Genomic DNA, 25903 nt, shown 5'->3' with positions numbered 1-25903 from the left:
AGCTTGTGTTTTGCTAGGGAAAATATTACAAGGCACCCTCTGTCAGCCTTTCAGCATGCACATGCATGTAACAATGCATAATTTGCAACCAGTTTATTCTCTCATTCTCTTAGCGTAAATATATTGTTTTATAAAAAAAAAATTAGGAAAAAGTCAGTAGGTGCTATATGTTGTAAGGATTATGAATTGAATGAAGTGTAATTTTCTTTCTTTTATGTTAGTATCATATCACAATGTTTCTCTGTAACCCATATTACTTTACAACAATTCTCTAGACACCAAAATAATTTACCGATCTTTTGGGAATACCGTTGCTTAAGTTTGGAGTCGAACCTAAAACTATTTCATTTCTAATACGAATAAATGGAATACTCATTAACAATTAAACATGGTTTTCAAGCAGCTTTCCTGCATTTTGGAGCCCAAAAGAGTCAGCAAGTTTTTGTTTTGACAAAAAAACTATACAAGTTTTTGCTTTTATCGTCTAACTTTCATCTATTTGACCATCTCCGAATTCCAGCAACTCACATCAAGTTTGTAAGGTCTCGTGGCATGCGCACTTGTGCTTGGAGATTGATCGAACCATTATTTTGATCATTTATTTTTAAATTCATTCTTAACATTTATTAAAACAGGTTAATTTGATATTTTCTCTTAAATTCCATCAACTATTATGTTAGTGTATTGAAGTGGCACAAATGTAGAAATCACAAATTCAATAAAATGAAGCCACAAAAATTACACCAAAGGGACAACAGTTTATTGAATTTAATAAATAAAGGGCTAAAATGATTTAATAAAATTGAGAGTATTAATGTCATTTTCTCTTTATTTAACGGAAAATTTAAACGGAATGACTAAAGCGATTAACAGTGGAGAAACTAAAGAATCACGTATATATATTTTAAATCTCAGAACCAACATAAAAAATTATGTCAATTTGAATGATTATTTTAACTGATAAGCCATTATCTAATGTTGAGATTGTTGTGTTAATCTTAAAGGTTTTCGAATGAGGATCCTCTCTGTATCTTCTTTGTGAGGATCCGAGGATCTTCCAATCGTGTACATTCATCGTATATCGTGTAGTCAAAAATTATTTTATTTAAAATTGAATATAAATAGTACTTGACGAAAACTGACAGCACGATATACGATTAACAGGTACGATTAGAGAATCCCTAGAATTCAAGAGAATTCAAAGAGGATACTCATTCACATCACCAGTAGCCTATGAGATTGATTGAACCGATCCTTACTTTTAAAATCGATCATGCTTATCATTTTGGTCCCCTTACTTTTTATCGCCATGGTTTAGTCCCTTTTTTTTCTTTTTTCTTTTTTTTTTTTTTTTTTGAAAAATGGTTTAGTCCTTTTGCTGTTGACAAATCCAGCAGCAAACCACCGGCTTCCAAATCCCCGTTTCGCCACTAATGTAATTAAAAATTAAACCTTTCTCTAATCACTATCTAATACACGACTGCCCAGTGATTAATCCAATGCCATCATCCGCATACAGGATTATTACAGATTAAACTCCAGGATTATCCGTTGACTAAAAAATAATACTCCATGATTATCCAAACTGCTGCAGCAGCCACTCTGCTGGCCGCCATAGCCACCACTTTCACCTTCCTTCTCATTTCTCCAACCCCAAAATCCTCCTACCACTCTCTCTTCACATCCCCCTCACTTTCAGACAATGCTTCTATCTCTCACCACCTCCACACCCTCACTCGTCGCCCCCACGTGGCCGGCCAAGAAGCCAACGCCGAGGCCGCCGCCTACGTCCTCTCCGTCTTCACCTCCTCCAACATCAAAACCCACATCGCCCCATACCAAGTTGCCCTTACTTACCCTGTCTCACGCTCCCTAAAGCTCACACCTTTACCGCAAGACCCACAAACCCAAATCGAGTTCGACCTCCGGCAAGTAGTCTACGGCGGCGATCCCTACGCCGACGTGGCAGATGAAGTCCTGCCCACTTTCCATGCCTATGCAAAGTCGGGAACTGTGGAAGCGCCGGTGGTATTTGTAAATTATGGAACTTTGGAGGACTATTGGACTTTGGAAAAAATGGGAGTTAACGTTTCTGGAAAAATTGTGTTGGCGAAGTATGGGAGTATTTACAGAGGGAGTATTGTGCAAATTGCGTATGAAGCGGGGGCTGTTGGGGTTCTGGTGTATACAGATAGGAAGGACTACGGCGGAGGCGGCGGAGCAAAGTGGTTCCAGACGAGAAATGGCTGCCGCCAAGTGGGGTCCAGGTGGGGTCAGTTTACAATGCGTATGGTGATCCTACGACGCCGGGGTGGGCTAGTAGTGAAGAGTGTGAGAGGCTTTCGGATGAGGAGGTGGAGGAGGCAGGGGATGTTGGGAAGATACCGTCACTGCCCATTTCCGCGGCGGACGGCGAAACCATTTTGAGGGCTATTGGAGGGCAGGTGGCAAATGATGATTGGCAGGGAAGTGATGATGCTCCGGTTTATAGGGTTGGTCCTGGTCCTGGGATTGTGCATCTCAGTTACACTGTAAGTGAATGAATTTCTTGTGTTCTAAGATTTCGAAACTTGAAATACATATTATTGTCGAGCGAGGATCGTTGTGGTCAGTTTTTACGAAAAATGCACGACGGGAGGTATGAAAACGTAAAAAATCTGCGTAAAATGCAAAACCGGAAATTTAAGCATTCCTATAGTAGCATGAAGTGGGTCTAATTATGCAGAAAGTTGCTATTATTGCATTAATTCTGGATGTTTGTATCAGGGGAAGCAAGTCATAGGGAGAATTGAGAATGTGATTGGTGTCATAGAAGGAGAAGAGGAACCTGACCGGTACGTTTGAAATCTTTTTGCAACTAGAAGTTCGGATTTTAAGCATCAGTAGCGTTCATACGGATTCGAGTGTGCATTCAAGAAGAGAATTAGGACATGTTAAGAGAAGAAACTGACACTAGCTAGTATTGATCGTATTGGACTTTTATCGATGAAGGAAACAAAATTTCGGATGAGTAGTCACTCTGTTGCTAAATTTATGTAGATTTGTCATTTTGGGCAATCACCGGGATGCATGGACATTTGGAGCCGTTGATCCAAATAGTGGAACTGCAGCATTGCTTGAGGTATTGTGGATTTGAATGATGTATCCTCATCCAGTTCCTTCTGTACGAGGAAAAATTAATACAAGCTGCTTTCGATGTGTAATGTAGATTGCCCAAAGATTAGGGAAGCTGCAGAAAAGAGGGTGGAAGCCTCGGCGTACAATTGTCTTGTGTAATTGGGATGCTGAGGAATATGGCCTGGTCTCTATTCCTCTCTCTCTGTCTGTGTGTGTGATATCTATCTCTCTCTATTTCTCTCTGAAATTTTCAAAGCTGTCGACAGATAGGATCAACTGAATGGGTAGAAGAAAACAGGCACATGCTAGCTTCAAAGGCCATTGCTTACTTGAATGTTGACAGTGCGGTATACGGCCCAGGATTCTGGGCCGCGTCAACTCCACAGCTTGATGAACTGCTTAAACAAGCTACTCAACAGGTATTGCAAACTAGTATAGAGATACTAACAGTACTTGAATACGGTGCAGCATTGGAAAGCAACAAAGATCCTGCATACAATGGGCCTTCGAGCCATAATATGATTAGGAATTTCAAATTATTTCTTGTTTCTGCCATAGTTTCTAACTCATGTCAATCATATCCAAATTTTTTATTGAAGGTTAAAGACCCAGATAACTCATCCCAAACCCTTTACCAATCATGGGTTGGTTCAAGCAGCTCGCCTATGGTAAGCAATTGCTTCATAGATCCTCTGTTCTAGAATTCAAGGACAAGTCTGCCATTTTTTATTGAATGGGTTTCTGAAAACTTTAGTGAAACTACTAGTGCTCAAACAATGCAGTATTTTGCATACAAAGATTGGCAGGTTGGGAAGCGGAGAATCGGATTTTGCAGCTTTTGTTCATCATATTGGAATTCCAGCAGCTGACATGGCTTTCGGTAAAGGTAACACATTTGACGCGACTTAAACTCTCACAATATTGTTACCACTGAAAAATAGGAAGCATTACGCTTTGAGATAATAACAAATGATTTTGGAATCACAGGATACCCAGTATACCATTCAATGTATGACGACTTTATATGGATGCAAAGGTTCGGTGATCCATTGTTTCAAAGGCATGTTGCAGGTCAGCCATAAGTTTTCTTTCTTAACAATTCTGGTCAGCATCCCCTTGAAAGTTTATTCAAACACCTCAATAGATTTCATTGGTCTTGAACGCAGTGGCAAGTTTATGGGGTTTGGTAGCTCTTTGGCTAGCTGATGCAGAAGTCTTGCCTTTTAATTATCTCTCCTATGCACTGGAGCTACAGGTACAAGAACGTTATCTTCTGTTCACCACTTCATGAGCTCTTGAAATAATCAAATGTATCGTTTGCATGCAACCCTTTACAATTAAAAGGATTTTGCACAGGCATTTAGTGACAAATATATTTGCAATCAACCTGAATAATATTGAATGACAGAGTTACGTGAACGACCTGGAAGATGAGCTTTCAGGTAAGAACATAAACCTAACTCCTCTGTTCAAGTCCATTGAGGAGCTCGAGAAAGCAGCTGCAAATATAAACAGCCAGAGAGAGGTATCATTTGTGTTCTTAGAAACAATAAACTACACTTCCATTTCTCGTGTGTCCCAAATTCTGAAGCATGTAATTCTACAGGAAATAGAACAATGCAAAGCTAATCTATTTACCAGAAAGAAAGATCACCTTAAGGTGAGAGAGCTGAATGACAGACTTATGATGGCGGAGCGTGCATTTACAGATCAAGACGGACTCTTAGGAAGGTCATGGTTTAAGCATATGGTATGTTTGCGAATTTGGGTACCTAGTTTCCTAGACAAAAAATAAACAAGTTTTCCCAGCCTGGTGATCTCAGATTGTGATTAGTTAATTGTTTTTCCAGATTTATGGGCCCTCAAAGCATGATGATTATGGATCTGTATCCTTCCCGGGCATAGGTGAAGCCATCGAAAAGGCAAAGAGTTTGAAGACAGCAGAGTCATGGAAAATTGTACAACATGAAGTTTATAGAGTCTCTAGAGCTGTTAAACATGCATCACAAATCATCAACGGCAAATTAACATGACAACTTGATGACTGGAAATACCATGAAGGTCTATCTCGAATGATAGTTTGTGGACTGCAGTAAACAGGCATCAAAATGTGTTTCCAGAGCCGATTCTTGTCAGACCAAGAACCAAACAGCCCAAGAGGTGGAGATTTGTGAAGAAAAGTTCGACCAGCATGGTAAAAAAGTACAATTACAGCAAGCATATCGGTTTGGTTTGGCCTTTGTAACCTCTTCTGCATGTCCTTGATTTCATATCCCACGTTATCCCTTGCGCTCGTTATGTAATTGTTGTGCTTCTGTCAAGGGATGCTGCTTTCTGTATACATAATCTGTGAGTTATTCACATCTTATAATCTTTTGCTTTTCGCATCCTATTCCCCCGAATTCAAGGATATTGCTTTTGTTGCAGAGGAATGCTAACTAAGAACAACTTTCGAACTTGTTCCACCGCGAATCTCATGCCACGCTTCTTAATTGTTTCTTGAATAGGCTGATAAATGTGAATCTATTAGCATCTAGCTACTTGATGCCTCAGAAAAATAACATGTATAGCCAAATGGGCAGATTCGGATCCTCCCCTCTCCTTTCAAGAGAGACTTAAAAAGGAGGAAGACAGCGGAAGAAACAAATTGAAGCGACGCATGGCTAAATCTCATTGAATTAGACAAATTAAAGCGACGCATGGCTAAATCTCACTGAATCGCGACAGAATGTAAAGATAAACATCATCAGATGATGCGCAAACAAAAAGAAGACAATCAAACCTCATTACTTAATCAAACCTCATTACTTAATTTAAAAACTTGTACACAATGTAAGGATCATCGCCCCCATTTGGCTTTATCTATGTACATCTCATTTCCTCAACTGAAAAACTACATTAACATCGAAGATCATAATCAACATCATCAATGATGATGATCAGACGGTTGTGATCTCTTCTGGGTCTTCAAAGTTGGGATCTTTCGCATCGAAAACCTCCTTCTGCAACCCCATCTCGGCCGGAGAGTAGGCAACATCTCCAGCCCAAGTGTACTTACCTCCACGCCCTCCCTTCTTTGGCGATCCATTCATTCCAGTCCCCGACTTTCTGTCCTTCCTCACCTCCCCAGGTTTCCATTCCCTTCTGCCCCTGTTTCCCATTCCCACTGTATTTCTTCATCTCTCTCTTCAACTCAACCTTTTGGACTCCGATCTCTCTCGCTGTAAATCCGTGAACTTGTAAGAAGACTTGCCCTCTATTTATACAGGAGGAGAGGAAAGGTGGAGGTTTTTGACTGGTTTGAGGCCATCGGATAAGAACAACCAAATTTCATCTAAAATTACATTAACGAAACTCTCTTTGTCAGTCAAAAGAGAACGAAAAAACATTTTCATCTTTAATTTAAAAAAAAACCAATCTCTCGCCATCTCTCATCACTACACGTTCTCTCTCATATATTTAATGTTTATTTGGAATTGCTTCTTTAAAAACACTTCTAATCATAAGTACTTTCAGTAAAAAAAAAATTTCTATTTGACGTGCATTAAAACTTGAGTAATGCTAGGTAACCCAATTTTTTAAATTAAATTTGCAAATTATATGATATGTCAATGAGTATGAAATAAACACATTAATCAATATTTAAGTAATAATCCAATCATCAGCTACCACGTTATATAATTAACAAAATTTGGTCTAAATAGTTGATCTCACTATCATTACATTTAAAATTTATAACAAAAATGAAAGTGTCCCTAGTAAAACACTTAGGCTTGTTTGTAAGTGCATTCAAAATAACTAAAAACTCTTTTAGTGAAAATATTTTTGAAACCAATTCTTAATACAAGTTCAAGTGGATCATGGAACAACTTAAGTGCTTCTTGCAAATGCACTTTCAGCTATTTTACAAGTATTTCCAGATGCGCTCTTAAAATTCTTCTGGAAAGAATCACACAACAAAATTGAATTTAGAAACACTTTTAACTTTTTTTTATCAAACGTGATTGGTCGCTTATGATTAAAACGCTTATAGTTATTTTAAAATACGAACATTGTACTTGGGCTACAAGCATACATAAACACATGTGAACTTGGGCTTTTTCTAAGATTGCCGTGTACTGCAAGTCCAAAATTTCAAAGTCCACCCTCCAGTCCAAACATATTTGCTTGTCAAAGCCCTTCGACGTGTGGGACCCCTATCAACTTTTGGATGACATGGCATCGTCCCATTGGCCAATCAAATGGAACTTTTATTCCAACCTGTAAAAATTGGGCAACGAAAAAGACGAATATATAAATAGAGAAAAATTTCGAGGGAAAACAGAAATAAAAAGAGAAGAAAGTAACATGCTAGGTTCCCACTTAAACCTGATAGCGCCGATTTCTCCTTCCCTCTGTCGACTCTCTTCCCTCCACCCCTCTCCTTCCCTCCCCGCCGCCGGTGAGCCCTCTTCTCTCTCTCTCTCTCTCTCTCTCTCCTCTATTTCTCTCTCTAGTTATATATATATATATGTATGTATGTAAAGGTTGATTCTTTCAGGAAATATATGTAAAGATTGATGCTTTTTACTGCTCACTCTCGATATTGAAATGGGTTGTTTCTGTGGGTTCCTTTTATGTATTCTACTCTTTCAGAAGTTCATGAATGCAACTCAGTTTTATGCTTATATTTTTTTGTAATTATCTCAAGGTTTATGCTTTTAGTTTTTCTAATTAACTGAACTTTTATTCAGTTTTTTTTTTTTTTTTTGGGTTTTTATTAATTTGATTTGAGAAGTTCGAAATTCATAATTTTTGTTGTAATTTAATGTAGTAATTGTGAAACTAGACAGACTTGTTGAAGGCGGCATCTAGGAAGCTTATTTTTGCAGCAAAGTCCCACTCAGTATCCACAATGGCGACTGTAAGTTATTCCTTTACACATAACTTTTACTTTTTACCAACTTGGTTTAGCTTTTTGTGTGTGTGTGTGTGTGTGTGTGTGTTTGACTGTGAGAATATTCCTGCAATGTGTAGCTTATGGTGCCGCACATTATGTTTTGAGCAGGTAATCTTCGGGACAATTGAGTTGTATGCTTGTATCTGATTTGTGGCTGTTGTTTGGCACAGGAAGAAGAGAATGTGGGAAATACAAAGCGACAGTTAGCGAAATTGTTTGAAGTCTCGCTCAGAAGAATAGTCCCCGATGAGCCTGATGTTGAGCCAGTGATTGCTGCTTGCACTGGGAAGTTTGGCGATTATCAATGGTACATTATAGTCTTTTATTCTAAATTGTAAACTTTTGGATTTTTCTTGCAACTGTAAAAGAATGTATTTTTTTTTTTTTTGTTGCTGTCACTTAAAATATATTTCAATCTGTAATTCATGCCTTGTACGGACTTCTTTCTGAACTCGCAAGTCTTTCTTTGGTGCAGTAACAATGCCATGGGTCTATGGTCTAAAGTAAAAGGAAAGGGCAGTGAGTTTAGGGGTCCTCCATCTGTGGGACAGGTACTAACGTTCACCTTTACTGTACTTCTCTACATTGAACTTGTTTTATCTATATTTTCTATAATTGTGGCTTAGACGGTTATGGTTTCTATTTAGGCGTTGAGTTGATAGCATTGAATAATGACTGATGTTTCATTTTGTAGGCAATCATGAAAAATCTTCCTGATTCAGAGATCATAGAATCGTGTTCTGTAGCAGGACCTGGATTTGTGAATGTTGTCTTGTCAAAGAAATGGTTGGCTAAGGTATTGTTTGAACTTTTATGCGACTGAAAATTATACTGATAACTTCTTTATTCAATTGTTAATTTTTTTTGTGTGGCTTCTTTGTTCAATTATTAATTTTCGTTGGTGTGGACATAGTAGATTATTTAGGGATATAAAGTTCTTACTTAAATGGACTTGTAACTGAGAATAATTGTTGGTGCAGAGCATACAAAAGATGCTTATTGATGGCATCGATAAATGGGCGCCACAGCTTCCGATCAAAAGGGCTGTGGTTGACTTTTCCTCGCCTAATATAGCTAAAGAAATGCATGTGGGCCACTTAAGGTCAACTATTATTGGGGACACACTAGCTCGTATTCTGGAGTTTTCAAATGTTGAAGTTCTTCGACGAAATCATGTTGGTGACTGGGGGACACAGGTGATGTAGTTTTTGCATTTTTATAGCATATGTAACTAATCCAGATTCCAAAAGAGAAACTATTGGTAAACTTGGACATTTCAGGTTTCCCTACCATTTAACATGTAGGTACTTGCCTTTTACACACATGTTATGTTTACATACATGCATACTATAGGCATTTTTTATTTGTGTTTGTGATTATACCCTTTGTTAGTGTAACGATCACACCCTTCTGACCCTAGGAATACAGCGATAGGCAGATAGTTGTCTTCCTAGCTCATTGGTCGATATGCTTGATAGAGAAGCACTCCTTTTTTTCATCAGTAAGATATGGCTCTAATAAGTTCTATGTCTATTGCAGTTTGGTATGTTGATTGAGTTTCTTTTTGAAAAGTTCCCAAACATAGAAGATGTTAATGAAACGGCCATTGGTGATCTGCAGGTGAGTGAAAGTATTCTCCTTACCTTTTAGTCGTTTAAATGCTTTTATTGTATTATTTATCGTGTGCATTCTGTTTTAGTAAACTTCCTTTGGCATGATATGATGAATCAGAAAATAAAATAAAAATGATTGTTAGTGACTTTAATCGAATGATGTTTTGTTAGACATTCTATAAAGCATCAAAACAGAGATTCGATGATGATCCTGCTTTTAAGGAGAGAGCACACCGGGCAGTGGTTTCCCTTCAGGTGAGTTATGCATTTTTTAGTTGTACAAAGAACATGAGGTTTATCTCTCTGTCCACGATGTTAGTAAAAATTTAAAAGTATGTGAGAATGTCTTTTATGTTTCTCTTAATAATTGGTTATGATTCAACTCAATTTGTAGGGTGGCGAACCGAGGTACCGAAATGCATGGCTGAAAATCTGTGAAATCAGTCGTAAAGAATTTCACAAGGTCTATGAGCGCCTTGGAGTTCATTTAGAGGAAAAGGTATGTTCTAACTTTGCAGGATACTCTTACAGCAGGCTATTGATATTCTTGTATCCCTTTGAATAAGACAAAAAGTTTACCTGAAATTAGGCGCAATGTAAAATAATATGAGATGGCCATGTCCATCCTATGCATACAGAAGCTTTTATATTATACACTTCATCTTATGCACGTAATCTTTTCTTATGAGTGGGACATTAGAAGATTAAGTACTATTCCTTTCCTCCTAGATTGTGCATTACAGGAAAACCTGGTTTTGTCCAGCAAGTTGGTTGGTACTTGGTAGTACTCTGTGATTACAAGTTACGCCAAGATGATGCCATGTTGAAACATTATTATTGCAAGACAATAAATTAGTTTGTATACGATTGGATTGGATATAAAGGTTTGTGATGAGATCATGATAACAATAATTTAAAGTTTGCCTGTATCTGTGCATTTGCATATGCAGTGTTGATTATAAAGTGTGCATTGCTTATATAATCTACTTCTGATATAACGTTTACTTTTGTCGCCTGTGATCTTATTGTTTACTTTTGTGCCCTGAAATATATTGCAATGTGGTCAAAATGTAACATGGATTCTTTTTGTTTGTAATAACTGTATATAGTATAGAATATTTGTTGGATTTAATTTTGCACTTTTAGTTGGTGAAAGTAAGCAGTGAAGTTATATGCGTTTGTTGTTACTTTTTATTTCTGACAGGGTGAGAGTTTTTATAACCCATATATTCCTGGGGTTTTAAAAGAATTGAGTGATAAAGGGTTAATTGAGGACAGCCAGGGTGCTCGTGTAATCTTTCTGGAAGGGTTTAACATCCCCCTTATTGTCGTCAAGAGCGATGGTGGTTTCAACTATGCTTCAACTGATTTAGCAGCTCTTTGGTATGGGTTTTTTTTTTTTTTTTTTTTTTTTATTTATTTTTTAATAATTTTCCTGGATTTTTGGATTTTACAAGTCAAACCCGTTACTTTATGGTCAGTCAGTTAGCCTTGAGAGTAAGTTGTCATTCTTACTGACGTCTTTCTACTTGTAATGTATTGTATAGGTATCGCCTGAATGAGGAGAAAGCTGATTGGATCATATATGTTACCGATGTTGGCCAGCAGCAGCATTTTAATATGTTTTTCGAGGTATGATGCTAAAACTGTGACCTTCTCTGCATACCCTGATTTGGGGTGTTTTGTGCATTTTGTGGTCTATCTTCTTGTTGTAATTATTTATCTCGTAGCATAAATCTTCTTTCAAGCTCATGTTCTCGCTTCTAAGGCATAGGGTAATACGATGTGGTATATAATTGAACATAATTTGATGTTTGGTTTCAGGCAGCTAAACGTGCAGGTTGGCTCCCAACTGATGGCGCCTTGAAACCAAAAGTTACCCATGTTGGTTTTGGTCTTGTTCTTGGAGAAGATGGAAAACGCTTTCGCACTCGCTCTAGTGAGGTGGTCCGATTGGTTGATTTGCTTGATGAAGCCAAGGAACGTAGCAAAAAGGTTCTTGTTGAACGTGGTATGATATCCTATACCTATCTTCGAAAGTCTATAAATGTGGTATAACTGTATATCTTCCTTTTATTCACAGAGATGTATAATATATTCTGAAGGGAATTGTATTTGTTATCTTAGCATAGATTAGTCTTCTGTACCTCCTAACCTCTGAATCTTCTCAATTGGGTAATTATTCTTTAAATCATAATCAGGCTGGACAGAGCAGGAGCTTAATCAAATTGCAGAGGCTGTTGGTTACGGTGCTGTTAAGTAAGACGTCTAAACCTTGATAAGTTTCTTGTGGTTATGTTGTAATTATCTCATCGTCATAATGGATGGGTTCGGTTAGCCTAGGTAAATTTTACGAGAACATATAAACTGTGACCACTGCCCCAGATTTTCTGCATCCTGAACGTGAATGGATGTATCAATGTAGTAGTTCTTGAAGAACCTTAGGAATGGTTAAAAACTCCATGGTATCCAGATTATAAAAACAATTAGAGAGAATGTATATGAGTAATTGCATACTTAGTCCAGCCTATAGATTTCCTAGAACGGGACTTGATTTTTATATATTCTTAATTTTTTGACAGGTATGCTGATCTGAAGAACAACAGATTGACCAATTACACGTTTGATTTTGATCAAATGCTAAGTGACAAGGTGCGTCAACTAGTATTTGGCCAAGGCTTTGCATTAATATTGTTTCAAGATTTTGTTGTAGACTCTTGTTTCTGACGTTGTTCTAATTACTTGTCCTATATGTATTAAACTATGTTACTAATGCTTTCTGTCCTACTGCTCGAATACTACTTGAGCAGGGAAACACTGCTGTTTACTTGCTCTACGCTCATGCTCGGATCTGTTCCATCATAAGGAAATCTGGCAAAAACATAGAGGAATTGAAAAAGGTAAGTTCAGCTGCATTTTTCCACATTGTTAGCTTCCTATGCGCCACTGGAAACCGGGGGATGAGGTCTGATGCTATTTTTTTATTTGAAACAGACGGGGGAAATTGTGTTGGATCATGACGGTGAGCGTGAATTGGGGCTTCATTTGCTACAGTTTTCAGAGGTATTTGCATGCAATAACTGAACTGATTGTTGCTTTCCTTGTGTCCCTAGCTTGAGTCTTCGTTGATTACTGCCGCAATACATGTGGAACTCACAGTTATATTTTTTTCTCTTCACTTTTCAGAACGTTGAGGAGACCTGCACCAATCTATTACCGAATGTTTTGTGCGAATACCTATACAATTTATCAGAAGTCTTCACCAAAAAATTCTACTCCAATTGCCAGGTACACCCGTCATTGCTTGTCTCATGCTTTACGTAGATGAGTATTGACAATGTGACATTTTCTGGGATGAACCGAAGCCAACTATAAACTCAATGATGGCTTTTGATCTTCTACTTAATAACAGAATCAAGTAACCAAATTGTTGTTCATTTCCAATTTTACCTTACCTTACTAGGCGAATGCTAGGAAAATCGCAATGCCTTGGCGTATACAATGGAATTTGGTGAATATACATGATGTTTTGTTGAATATGATCGCAACAATCTTAATGAATCTTCATTGCTTTCCGAAACTGGGCAGGTTGTCGGGTCTCCTGAGGAAACGAGCAGACTCTTGCTTTGTGAAGCAACAGCCGTTGTGATGAGGAAATGTTTTAATCTTCTCGGAATCGAACCGGTTTACAAGATATGATGGTGGACAAATACAGTGTTGTAACCCATCTTAGCAGAGATGTTTGAATGCTTGTTTTCCCTTGCACTGTAAAATTGTAATCCGACTCTTCTCATACACGACTCGTCGTGTTCGTATCTCCCTCATTCGAAGTTTTGCATCAACAGATAGATAAAAGTAGATAAAAATCAATGGCTATGGTTTTGCAAACAGAAGAATCATGTGAGTTCCATAATTAACCTAGGAAGTAAGTTTCATGCTTCCATTTTTGTTCTTCTGCATTTCTCTTATTACTTCTGTCCAATTTTTATTTGATTTGTTCAGTTTGAAAACCGCAAAAATAAAGGTGTAAGATGAGAAAGAGAGCGAGTATAACTTCTTTTAAACCTATTGGAACGCCTCATTCTTTCTGTGAAAGCCTCCATACCGGTGTACAAAAAATTGTCACCTAAAAGTCCGTTCGATAACTATTTAGTTTGATTTTATTTGCTTACACTATTTTGATCCGTATATTCTCCTCCATTTCTCCCTTCTCTTTCTTACCACCCTCCATCCATCCTTCCCCCATTTCTACTTTCTTAATATGCCTTGACCTCTAACACAAAAAAACGAAAACTAAAAATTATCGCGATGAGAAAGGTGATCGGATTATGAATTATAGTTACCAAAATGTGCAGTTTATGTACAGAATTCTATAATTACATATTCAAAACAATAGAGCTCTGTAAAATAACAACTAATTAGCATGCAAAAAATACCCAGATCGAAATCTAAATCTTTTTTTTTTTTCTCGGTTACAAGATTAAATCCTAACTCTGCAATACAAAACCATGCCAAATTTCTAATGTGTTTACGCATAACTAGATTTTTTTTTTCTGTACAGGGATGGATAAATTAAAGCTTAATTAGCTAATTAATTAACCCAATAATTTTCCTCTGTTACTTAAGGAATACAAGAAAGATCCTTCTCCTCTCGAAGTTTTCTTTGAAATAATGGCTTTTGGAGAAAGATATGGTGATTTGTGACCGTCAAAAGCGCCACCAAAGCTCTTGCATGGCTTCATCTTCTTCCTGTAAGGTGCCACCTTTTTTCCCAGATCCTCCAAGCTCGTCGCACTTGCTAAGGTTGTGAACGATTGTGACTTTCCTTCGTAATATTTTGATAAACCTCTCCTGCATATACATAACAAACCCTAATCAGAAACCCTATAATAATAACGGAAACATAAATCATCAACCTAAACAGAAAGAACATTGCCCGGCTCCGTACTTGATAGGAAGATGGATCATTAGGTCAGATAGTTCGAAGAGCGGCCCGTTCGACGACAACGACGTCGTAGAAGAAGAAGAAGAAGCATCTTCTACCAAGTCAGATGAAGATGATGATTCCGCGGAGCTCATAGAGTTTTCCATGGAGGATTCAACAGATCTCGAGTCACAGATATCTTCTTCATGTTCTTCCTCGAAAACCCAACATTCCTTTTTGACTTGGTGAGCATGATTTTCTTCTTTATTTCGATTCCCAGAAACTCTCTTTTCTTCTGCACGACGACCCATTTCCTGCTATCTTAACGTTGAAGATTTTGCAGAACATACAATACAATTTCCCAATAGGTTTCTGTTTAAGGGAGCGCATATATATATGTGTGGATCAGTGGATATATATTAATGAGGAGATGGATAACACTCAGTTCTGTTATATTTTTATATTAATTTTAATTTACCTATATAACGCTTTATCCCAGATTTTGTCGTCATCACATTCTTATGGTCTGAATTTATTTGCTTTCCCATACTACTAGAAATAGATAAGCTCATTGCTCCAACTTGGAAGACATCCATATCTGAGTCATCATCTTTAGGGCAACTTTTGCCTCATAAAGTCATGACAGATTTCCTTATCGTGGTGATAATCTACACAACATTTGTTACTGTATACATACATTTTGTTATTTTTATTGTTTGATTTTTTTTTTAATTCATTCGATTGATTGTCAAAAATTAAAAAAGATACGTACATAATAGAAAAATGATGTGAGAATATCACTACCTTTTATGAATGGTTAACTTTAAGTTTATCTTCAACAATCCAAAGAGATGATTTAAAATTTAACATTTTAATAAAAAGGTGAAAACATAAAGAAAAAGTGTTGAAGTTTTTTTCAAGACAAAGTGAGAAATTTTTTTAGAATTGTTATTGGCACTCTAAAAATCTCATTCTACACTACAAATTTTCTATATTTGGAATGAAAAATACATTTATGAGGAGTATAAAATAAAATTTTTGGAGTGCCAATAACATTTTTTTTTTTTAATTTAACATAACTTTTAGGCTGAATTTAGAGATGATTTTTTATGTGTGTTTTAGTGGTTGTAGAGTTCAATTGTCACACTTCCATAACTAAAAATTGCAAGCGTACAAAATTTCATGCGTAAAAACAATACTTATTTGTTTTTAAACGATGAGAAATATTATTGTAGTTTTTGTCACGTAAATTCACATGATAAAAATTGTAAGTATAACTGTCTTATCTGATTTAATTGCAGATAAGTGCTTTTGTTTTTTTGATTATTTTATATATTAAAATTCGTAAATTTAGAAAAGTCTATAAAAAAATAATTCAAAACGTGTTGTACTTAAAATTATATATTATAAAAATAAAATACGATGTTTTAACCAACTTTATAACACTTTTTTCAGTTGTGGGGTTTAGTAAAGAAAGGAAATGAGGATAAGAACCAAGGGAGGGTTGACTTAGTATTAGTCCAGCTCATGGTGATTGGATGTGTGTTTCGATGGGCAATCTCCCACCACATGCTTTCTTCTGCTTCTGCTTCTGCTTCTGCTGCCATTTCCATGTTTATTATTCTTTTTTTTTTTTTTTTTGAAGAAATGTTTATTATTCTTACAAAGCAAAAAAAAATTGAAAAACTTGAAAAAAAAATCTTTTATTTATTTATTTTGGGTCAGGATTGCCAAATCTGCTGGACTTAAAAAAAAACCCCTATATAATATAATTTGATGGTTTTTTTTTTTTAATACAAAATCCCACAGAAAACCCTAGCTTGATGCCCTTCACTGACCTATCCCTATCCCTATCCCCACCACCTCCTGTTGTCTCACTTATTCACCTTTTCTTGTGTAACCTCATCCACACCCCATTCTTCTGATTTTTTTTTTCTATTTATAGAAAAGATATTTATTATTTAAATATGGAAAATAAATACCAATAGGCAATAGGATTGCTGTGAAATATGGAGCATTGTCTCCTTTTGTTCATCAGTCCACCTACTCATGCTTAGGGTTTTTAAATTATTTGGCAAGATCGTATTGGATATAGGAGAAGATTTTTAATAGAACAGTTTGTCTGAATACGTCATTCTTGAAATCACTCTCACAAGCGTTCAATAGGTGAGGCCATGAAACCCAATTGCAAGGATTCCTAAGTTTTTTGAAAAAGTTGTCTTACGAATAACGTTGTCAGCTTTTCATGTTGAAGATTCTTTTGATAGGCCTCACAAGAATGTGAATTTTAAAACGGCGAGCAAAGTATCTGCCAACCGAACATTACGCCCCTCAATTTTTAAGAACAAATACTTCGAATGAAAAGCTGCAGTTACTACAAGAGAATACATATGGGGAAAAACATTGTTACATTGCATGCGACAAACTATCTTGGAAAATTTACAGGAGGTTCTAAGCTGCCAACCAGAATCCCGAGATCGATGTCTTTGTTTTCGAATTTCTTGATGAAGGGGTGACTCTGAAAGGGATAACATGAATTCGTTATCAAGTTGATGACTGAAACAAAATCCAGAGCGTTCAAAACCGAAAAAGAAAATCACCGGATTACTAACCAAAAGGTCCAAAGATGATGATCTGCGTTGAGGGTCCTTCTGTATGCTGCAGATCGAATAAGAAAATATAGACAGTCAGCATTGCAGTGCATTGATATGAAAAGGTGAACAATGCATGTAAATATGCGATTACCAGGAAGACACGAAAGAACAGAACTCGGGGGAGAACTGATCTGGAGGAGCTGAAGGTGGTGGACTTTCCACAATTGCCTCCAAAAGCTCATAAAAGCTTGGCCAGCTTTGTTGATCTTCAGATTGCATGTAAGGAAACCTACCGATAGCACACTCGAGTACCACCAAGCCTAAACTCCAAATATCACTGCTATAGTCATAAGTACTCCCGCTAATCCTCTCCGGCTGAAAGACAAATGCATCATAGTTTCATGAGTCTTGTTTGATGTTTTCGGGTAATTACATGTGAAAAAAGATCATTACTTACCGACATGTAATTGTAAGTACCAACGAATGTGTCTCTTTGACCCATAGAGCTAGCTAGCGAAGCACTCACGCCAAAATCGGTGATCTTCACTTGCCCTTCATGGTTTACTAGCAGATTGGATGGTTTTATGTCTCTATGTATCACATGTCTTTCATTATGCAAGTACACAAGGCCTTGTAAAACCTGATGCACAAGTAAAGATCTTTAGCTAAGGGTAAAACAGACTTGAATTTCATTAATAACATAAGCTCGTATACCTGTTTACAAACGACTGCAAGATATGGTTCAAGAATTGTATTAACTTGTCTGATCACATCTGCAAGGGACCCCCGGTCCATATATTCTAACACAAGAGAAATGGCCCCGTTGTGATAGAATGAGTGGTGACAAACCACCACATGTGGACATTGTGCTGCTTGATTTATTTTTAGCTCCTGCACAATCTGTTTACGAATTTCCTCTTGTATGTTCATCTGAATCACCTGGAGAACAGAACAAAAAAGAAATCCTAGTCAAACAGAACGAACTAAGAGCCGCAATGTCCTAATTGCATCAGATACTCATCACAGAGACTTTTTACTCAGAAAGACACAGTTCTAACAAGCAATAACTAAGAGGTGGATATAACTGGACGGTATGCTACTGAAGAATCTCATGCTCTTCTTTCTGGGAAGGGAGGATTAGGAAAATCATATTGGTTGCAATCCCCCCATGTCTTTGCTAAACGATTTCATAACCTCCATCAGATTTTTTTTGTTTATTTAAAAGAATTACCAAAATAAGTATATGAACTATAAAGTGCTTCTTTTCCCTCCTTTCATCACTACCTTGTTCTGGTATGCATAACACGTCAACTCTCTTAATATCCATTCCGCTTGAATCCTTAACTAAATCAAACCTTAGGTTACAAAGCAATGTTAAAAAATCCTATTACAATTGTAATTTGCACATAGGCCCTATGGTTCAAGAAGAAAACTTCATCTCATACCTCGCTTAAGACGACACTAAATCAATTATCATCACATAAGAAACAGAGAAAATACGACATAACACGATAAAGGCAAGTACACAAAAAATAAGAGAACAGTTGTCATTGCTAGCGCACTGACCTTCAAGGCAAATAGTTTTCCGACCCATTTATGACGAACAAGTTGTACTACACCACCACTTCCCTTCCCGATAACTTTAATAGTCTCAAGATCTTCCAATGTAATTTCAAAGTTGAGCTCCTTACTGTCAGAAGTTTGATCCTACATACCAAATAGGCAATTGTAATATTGAGTCTATAGACCATATAGTAAACAGGAAAATATATCTATTAAAAAAGCATTCACAAGGACATTTCTGTGCAGAAAATAGAAAATATGCACATCAAAAGACAAGAACAGCCGAGCATGTGTTCATGGAAGGATGCAAAAACAGACACAAACACAAGCAGTAAACCCTTCTAACTTAAGATCAGAAGTCAATCCCCAGAGGTTTAAATCATAAGCATAGGATTTAAGCACTTCAATGGAGTTTGATACACATTCGAGACACGTTTTAAATGAAATCAAAATCTTCATCCAAGAATACTAAAGGTCAAATGATGATGTTGAAATAACTTGGAATTCAAAAGCAACTCTTTTCATGGTCTGTAGAAGTTTACTGGTCATGCTTCTGCGGTGGGAAGCTTAACCAAATTGAGCCTAAATTTCAGGGTGGAAACCATTACGGTCTACAAATTCCATCACTCCTAACTACCTCATTTGGGATGAGAAACATATTAAATTATCATTTGCAACTTACAACTGAACACTTCAAGATCAATGTAAGATCAGAAATAAATAATAAAAAGATGGAAACCTTAAATTAAACTTACTGGGGTCTCCTTTTCTTCAGAGATAAGCCGCAATCCTTTCTGGTTCAGACGCAGATTGCCGTCATGAAATGTGCCACTGGCAGTCCTGAAATTCAAGAAAAGAAAGCATGACAAAGCTGGAAATTTTCATAAGAAACCTAAATACAAAGGGGGATTTTCCTTCAAAGGAGGACTTGTTAAGGACACTAATTATATCAATCATAAATCCCAAAGTATGAAATTTCCATATAAATCCAGAAACCCAAATTATAGATATTCCCAGCTGGTAGTGAACGACCTAAATTTTGTTTAAGTGCCAAAGAAAAATCCAAAATTTCTTTTCTTTCTTGAAAAGCAACTTTCTTTGCAATTCCATCCATTCTCTCAGAACCCCAATGAAAAACCTAATCAAGAATTGAAATTTGGGACAAAGAAAATGAAAGATGCAATCTGTACATTCAGTAGAGATAGAGAGAGGGAGTTACTCACAGAAAGGACTTGATGTTGGCTTCTTGAGCAGGTACATTGAGCTTGAGCTGCTTCAAGTTCAAATTCAATGGCGTCTTCGTCTTCATCTTTCGTCCTGCTGGATTTTGAACTGGTCGCTGGGGTTTCAAAGCACAGAGAGAGAGAGAGAGAGAGAGAGAGAGGGGCAGAGACTGAGTTTTTCAATTTTTTGGAGAATGGATGGGTTTGACTGACTGAAAGTAGTAGACAGATTCAAACGAGCAGACCGCGAAAATTATATAAAATATTTGTTTTTTTTCTTCTTCTTTCCGTTGTAAATAGTCTTGGAAATGGAAATTCTATGGTTTGTTTGTTTGGCCTCATTAAGGTCATCTCCAACCGATGACTAGTTAGATGGTTCGTTTTAGCTCTTTGATCTTCCAAGAAATTCATATTTTAATAAACAGTACATGACCATATTTGCCTTCATCTCCAACCGAGGGTCATAGGACCAAATTTTGTAAAATATAAGTTATAGGAAAAAAATGAAATTTCAAAAAAATATGAAACTAATTTTGAAGGGAAAAAAAAAGGTTTAAATTCATTAAAAAAAATTTGAATACAACGGCTAGTCAGCTAGTCGTGGGTTTCAAATTTTTGTTTAAGCATTCCTATCGGTTATAACCGACATGAATATATTTATATTAAATATGAATACATTCATGTCGGTTATATCCGACAAGATTGGTGATATTTCTGGCCAGTCCTTTGGCCCTTTCAGATTCCGTGGGGCCAACGAGCCATCTGGCCTAGTCCTCGATTGAAGACGATTTTCGGGCTATTTTCGGTCATCTGGCCCTCTGGACCCTTCGGTTAGAGATGGCTTAACCTTTCTTAGACTAGACTGGACTACCTATGAATCTAATCCTGAGTTTAGTAGGTGCTGAGATTATGTTTAATGAGACTAGGGTACGTTTGTTGCACTGGACTATCTTGGATTAGACTAGCTTCGGGAATTAAGCTGGACTGGCTTAGATTACACTAAGCTGGATTGACTTAGTGAAGCGTTTGGTGTAGTGTCGGACTAACAAGAAAAATAATATTTATTTATTTATTTCCTTTTTCTTTTTCCTATTCCTTTTCATTTTTTCAAGAATTCTCTTCCTTTTTCCAGACTCTCTCAAGAACCAGAGCTCTCCCTCTTATTTTATCCTTTTTGGAGTTTTTTCACTTTCTCTTGAGAACCAAAGCACACTCTCTCTCTTTATCCCCTTCCTTTTTGCAAAAAACTATCTTGAATGAATGAAAGCTCTCATTGTTTTTCTCCTTTTTTATTTTTGAAAAGTTGTTCTGCGTAAATCTATGTTTGGCGATTGAAAGATGTGCACAACTTCTAACGAATTTGGTTTTGCAATTCGAGTCTGGGATTTGCGATGGAATCTGGGTTTCGTGATTCAAATGTAGGTTGCAATTTCAGTGAATATGGACTCTATCCACTGGCTTTCAGGACTGGGTTTTGCGATTTGAATCGGAGTGAATCAAACAACGGTGAGAGCGGAGAGAGAATGCAACGGGTTCTGGGTTCTGCAAGATTCGAAACGAGCAGATGATGCGATTCGGGGTTGGCGAGTGTTGACGATGTTGGCAACGCGAGCAGACGAGAGAGGAGATGAAGGATGATGAGGAGAGAGAACGTGATAAGATGAAGACGCAATGAAGGTCTTAGCAGTCCCATGGTTATTGGGGGTCTCGCTAAGACCTCTTAGTAAAGGGTTTTGTCCATACGAGTCCCCTTTAGTCTCATTAATGTTAATCTCAGCACAAAACAAACACAGTATTAGATTAACAGCTAGTCCAATCTAATCCAATCCCACTTAGTGAAGACAAACAAACGCCCCAAGGGACTCAAATGGATAAACTCCTTCTCTAGGAGGTCTTAGTGAGACCCCCCAAATTGAAGCGGACTGCTAAGACCATCGCAGCCTGTCTGCTCTGAAGGGACTCGCATTGAAACATTAGCTCCGTTTCTGGTATCACCCTTATGTTTGCAGGCATATATGTTCGTTTTGTTTCAAAAGATTGCTGGCTGTCTAGTTGCGGAACCAATAAAAGAAGCACACAAAGTTCATGTGTAGTTGATGGAAGTTCTGATAAAAAGTCCAAAGCTTTTGTTGATGCTTTGCCCTCATGGTAGCTTAACAACTCTGCTGAAAAAAGCATTGCCAATATGAAATTGAGGACGATGATCAACTATTTCAGAACAAATTGTCAAATTCTCATCTGAATTTCTCCAATTTTGCAGGAGAGAGAGGATAGAGAAAGTGGTGTTGTACTAGATGTGAAGTTCACTATTTATTTTTATTTTTTTAAGTTTTAGATTTTCCTTTTTTAAAACAAGTGTGGATTAAAATGTGAATTAAAAAGGATAAGAAAATGAATTTGGGTCCTAAAAATATTCTAGTCCATAGTCTAGTCCGGCACTGCACAAAACACTTAAATATTCTTATCCTGCTTAGTCCAAGCTAAGCCTGTCTAACTTAGTCCAAGCTAAGCCTGTCCAACACTTCAATATTCTTATCCTGCAACAAACGCGCCTTTATAATGCTGGGATGGTATTAGCTTGAAAACGAAAGCTATATTACGGCTAGTCGTTCACGTGTTATGTACGAGTGAGTTTTATTTCAAACGCCGCCTTCATCATGCCTTTATTATAGGTTAATTTTTTCCGTTTTATGTATGAGTCTTGCTAAATTCTTTCAGAGCTACATTAAGATCAATCGTTCACGTGTTATGTATGAATGAGTCTTATTCTAAACATAATCTTAATTATGTGTTTATTACATGGTTAATCGTTCACGTTTTATGTACGAGTCTTACTAAATTCTCTCAATCCAAGAAAAAAAAGTGTTTTGTAATAATCAACAAAGTACAATTAAAATTTAGCTTATACGATATTATAATATCATATTATCGTCAGTTGTTCACGAACTTCACGTACATTTTTGGTGATAATTTTTGCAGCATGCTCATTTTGCCGAACAAACAATAACAGTAATACCTTAATGAGTTGAGTTTGTTGACCGAACTTATAACCAACCAGTTCAGTAAAACAATACAAACTACAAGGATAACTGATAAAAGATCATTTCTACATTTTTTTTTTACACGTGTTTGACTTTAAAATTTATCACATGTGGGAGAGCATCTGGAGATGTGAAAAGGGAAACCTTGCAAGGGTTTAGGTTGGACTACTCTTTATATTATTAATTGATATTATGGTGAAACATTATCTTTCTTCAAAAGTTTTTAAAAATGTACAATTTAAAGAATCATTAACATGTGTAAGTTTTTTATAATAAAAAGATGTCCGTACGTATATAATATGCATATTATACACTAATTTACTAACTATGATTTTTAGAAGGGTGGCCTTCTGTTTGAAAGATCGTAACTAGATTTGAAGAAGTACTATTTACATTCGCAACTTCAGTTTATATATAAAGAGAAATACCTAATTAATTAAATCAAACAATCGACGGCAGATTTTGATGTGTAAAAAAACAACATGTATCATTGTGGATCGATCCACTCAAAGGGATGGACACGATGATTCCATTCATATGGTATCCAGAGTACATAATAATAATTATATATATATATATATATAATTTTTTTTTTTTGGGGGAAGAGTTAATCTTTATCAAGATTCATCTATCAAGAAAAGAAACTATTTAGAAAACTCGTAGACGAAACAACGAAGCTTGAAGATGGCGATGAAATTATACAGTTTCTTGTTCTCTCTTTTCTCCTTCAATTCATTCAGTTCAAAAACTAAAAATAAAAGAAATGTAACACAATCACCAATTCTTCGTTATGATATTTTGTCTTCCGTAGCTTTAAACTCAACTCTTGTTTTTCATTCTTGGATTAACCATATGAATACGGACTATCATTTTGTTCGAGAAAGGGTTCAAAAGGCTGATTGTGGGTACATTATATTCCCACCGATGATGAGGATGCAGATGTATTAAGAAAGGGCTTGCATAGTCTTGTTTTTGTTCATCGTTGCACGACGATGAGGGTGATTTGGTCGTACTATATAAACTCAATTGTTATGAGAATTGCAGATTCAGTTTTCAGTTCTACCAGAATGGGAAGAAAAAGACTCAAGTCCTTATACAAGACAAAACAGATCCTTTCAAAGTCACAAAAAGAAGAGCTCGAACTGGTTACATTCCAGCCTTCCATCGAAGGATAAATTAGAGTACATAACGAACTAACTTAATATAAAAATTTATTAAACAAAGAAATATGGAATTGTCAAGAATGCTATATGAACCAAAGATACTACATCTTGACTTCAGTAATTCGGATGGAAGAGGCCCAAACCCAAACAATACACCTGAATCTAATTATTATTATTTTCCAACACGAGATTCATCTCCTCTCAAGATTCTGTGACACTGTTGTGAAGCTTAAGGGGGATGATGCTATCTTCATAACTGGTAATCAACTTCATTGGTTCTTCTGGATCGTCATAGACAGAAGGCAACCCTGTAGGAAAAGTAAAATCAAGTGTCCCCTCATGTTTGCTCTTCATATTATAAAGATAATATTCAGGTGGGGAGTCATCACATCCTGGTGAAAATCCAAACAAAGTGACCTCAATCAGTAGGTCATCACCTGCGCCAATTGTACCAAAACAATCAAGTTTCCACCTGTACCAAAACAATCAAGTTTCCACCTTAGGTTCATATCATGGTATTGTCTCACTGTCGACAGTAAGGGAATAGTCTCCTTAACCCACACATGGTTTTGGTAGTCCTTCAAAATCCATAACGCTATGTCTTGTTTCCGCGAGTTGTCAACAAACACCCCCAGACATCCTCCCACTTCAACTATATATGTAAAGGACAGCATAACACCCATGTCACATCCCAGTCCGGGCGGAACTACTTTCTGGACCCCACTTCACCGTAGCATGGTATTGTCAGTTTTGGGCCCCGACCATGTCCTCATGGTTTTGTTTTTGGGAACTCACACGAGAACTTTCCGATGGGTCACCCATCTTGGGAGTGCTCTCGCGCGCTACTCGCTTAACTTCAGAGTTTCCATAGAACCCGAAGCCAGTGAGCTCCCAAAAGGCCTCGTGCTAGGTAAGGATAAGAATATACATATAAGAATCACTCCCCTAGGCGATGTGGGATGTAACAATCCACCCCCCTTAGGGGCCCGACGTCCTTGTCGGCACACCACGGCCAGGGTTAGGCTCTAATACCAATCTAATACGCCGCGACCCCGATATTCCCTGAATACCAGGATAGACACGTGCTGGCTTTCGTCACCTTCGGACGTCGGCCAACACATGCCTATCCTGGTATTCGGGGAATATCGGAACCGGAGCGTGTCAACCCATATCCCATTCTCTAGTATAATCATATTCCTGAGGGAGTGCAATAACTCTGAATGCCTTGTCGCCAAGGTCAAATACTAATATACTTTGATTCTCCTCGTGTAGCGAATGGATAGCCCCATGAAGACACACTTGTGACAGTTCTGTCACAGGGGGCATCTTGGAGATCAAAAGGAAGATCGCCAACGTCTACTTTTATTGGCCTCCATGAGTAATCCATACCAAGTGTAAAAATATTCAACGTGATATTAGGATCCCCTTTTTCATCAGAACCAAATAAGATTTGGAGAACCTTATACTCGTTTGTAAATGGAGTGAACCCAATGTAATATGTCGGGCATATCTTGAGGTCGATTTTTTCATGTGGCGGTTGGATAGACTCTCCAGTGGAAGGATTAGATATGGTGACAGGGTCATCACCATAGGATCCAATAACCAGTAAGCCACCCAAACTTATTACCCAGAAGAAGTCATGATATTGCGGATTAATATAAATGGTGGAAAGGCGGGTGACGGGTGTTTGATTCCCTTCTTGGTTTAGTTGGGAGGAGAATAAATA

General features: G+C 37.1%; 4 protein-coding genes across 6 annotated transcripts; 2 read left to right on the top strand and 2 right to left on the bottom strand.

The window, feature by feature from the left end:
• The first annotated feature begins 1529 nt into the window (after positions 1–1529).
• Positions 1530–5509, top strand: LOC125469703 (probable glutamate carboxypeptidase LAMP1). The gene is given in 13 exon segments (XM_048567417.1): positions 1530–2227; positions 2230–2531; positions 2767–2834; positions 3040–3121; positions 3209–3301; positions 3384–3536; positions 3717–3785; positions 3916–4003; positions 4105–4188; positions 4284–4372; positions 4526–4642; positions 4724–4867; positions 4968–5509. Coding segments are annotated over 13 exon segments (2127 nt in total). The 5' UTR covers positions 1530–1572; the 3' UTR covers positions 5151–5509.
• A 1912-nt stretch (positions 5510–7421) lies between these two features.
• Positions 7422–13624, top strand: LOC125469667 (arginine--tRNA ligase, chloroplastic/mitochondrial-like). 3 transcript variants are annotated; one of them, XM_048567310.1, is made up of 18 exons: positions 7422–7558; positions 7946–8020; positions 8227–8363; positions 8532–8607; positions 8751–8852; positions 9037–9252; positions 9596–9676; positions 9841–9924; positions 10064–10168; positions 10874–11052; positions 11217–11301; positions 11494–11680; positions 11871–11928; positions 12252–12321; positions 12480–12569; positions 12664–12732; positions 12856–12957; positions 13258–13624. In XM_048567310.1, the coding sequence occupies exons 2-18, from the start codon at positions 8012–8014 to the stop codon at positions 13366–13368; spliced, it is 1761 nt and encodes a 586-aa protein (XP_048423267.1). In that variant the 5' UTR covers positions 7422–7558; positions 7946–8011; the 3' UTR covers positions 13369–13624. The 3 variants fall into 3 exon arrangements, with proteins under 3 accessions (XP_048423267.1, XP_048423266.1, XP_048423265.1); XM_048567309.1 differs by having other exon boundaries at positions 7426–7558; positions 7931–8020; XM_048567308.1 differs by having other exon boundaries at positions 7429–7558; positions 7950–8020.
• A 463-nt stretch (positions 13625–14087) lies between these two features.
• On the bottom strand, positions 14088–15008 carry LOC125469668 (protein OXIDATIVE STRESS 3 LIKE 2-like). The gene is made up of 2 exons (XM_048567311.1): positions 14618–15008; positions 14088–14520 (listed from the first exon to the last, which is right to left on the bottom strand). Exons 1-2 carry the CDS (start codon positions 14902–14904, stop codon positions 14265–14267), a joined length of 543 nt encoding a protein of 180 aa, XP_048423268.1. The 5' UTR covers positions 14905–15008; the 3' UTR covers positions 14088–14264.
• Positions 15009–16928: 1920 nt separating this feature from the next.
• LOC125469701 (mitogen-activated protein kinase kinase 6) lies at positions 16929–20181 on the bottom strand. The gene is made up of 8 exons (XM_048567407.1): positions 19974–20181; positions 19506–19590; positions 18754–18894; positions 17902–18126; positions 17645–17827; positions 17339–17562; positions 17206–17251; positions 16929–17111 (listed from the first exon to the last, which is right to left on the bottom strand). The coding sequence occupies exons 1-8, from the start codon at positions 20057–20059 to the stop codon at positions 17019–17021; spliced, it is 1083 nt and encodes a 360-aa protein (XP_048423364.1). The 5' UTR covers positions 20060–20181; the 3' UTR covers positions 16929–17018.
• Positions 20182–25903: the final 5722 nt, after the last annotated feature.

The sequence above is a fragment of a genome, unplaced genomic scaffold (genome assembly GCF_019419815.1).
Source record: "Pyrus x bretschneideri cultivar Hongxiangsu unplaced genomic scaffold, Pyrus_bretschneideri_v1 Contig44, whole genome shotgun sequence".
Taxonomy (NCBI): Eukaryota; Viridiplantae; Streptophyta; class Magnoliopsida; order Rosales; family Rosaceae; genus Pyrus; species Pyrus x bretschneideri.
This window is presented reverse-complemented; position numbering and strand designations above follow the sequence as displayed.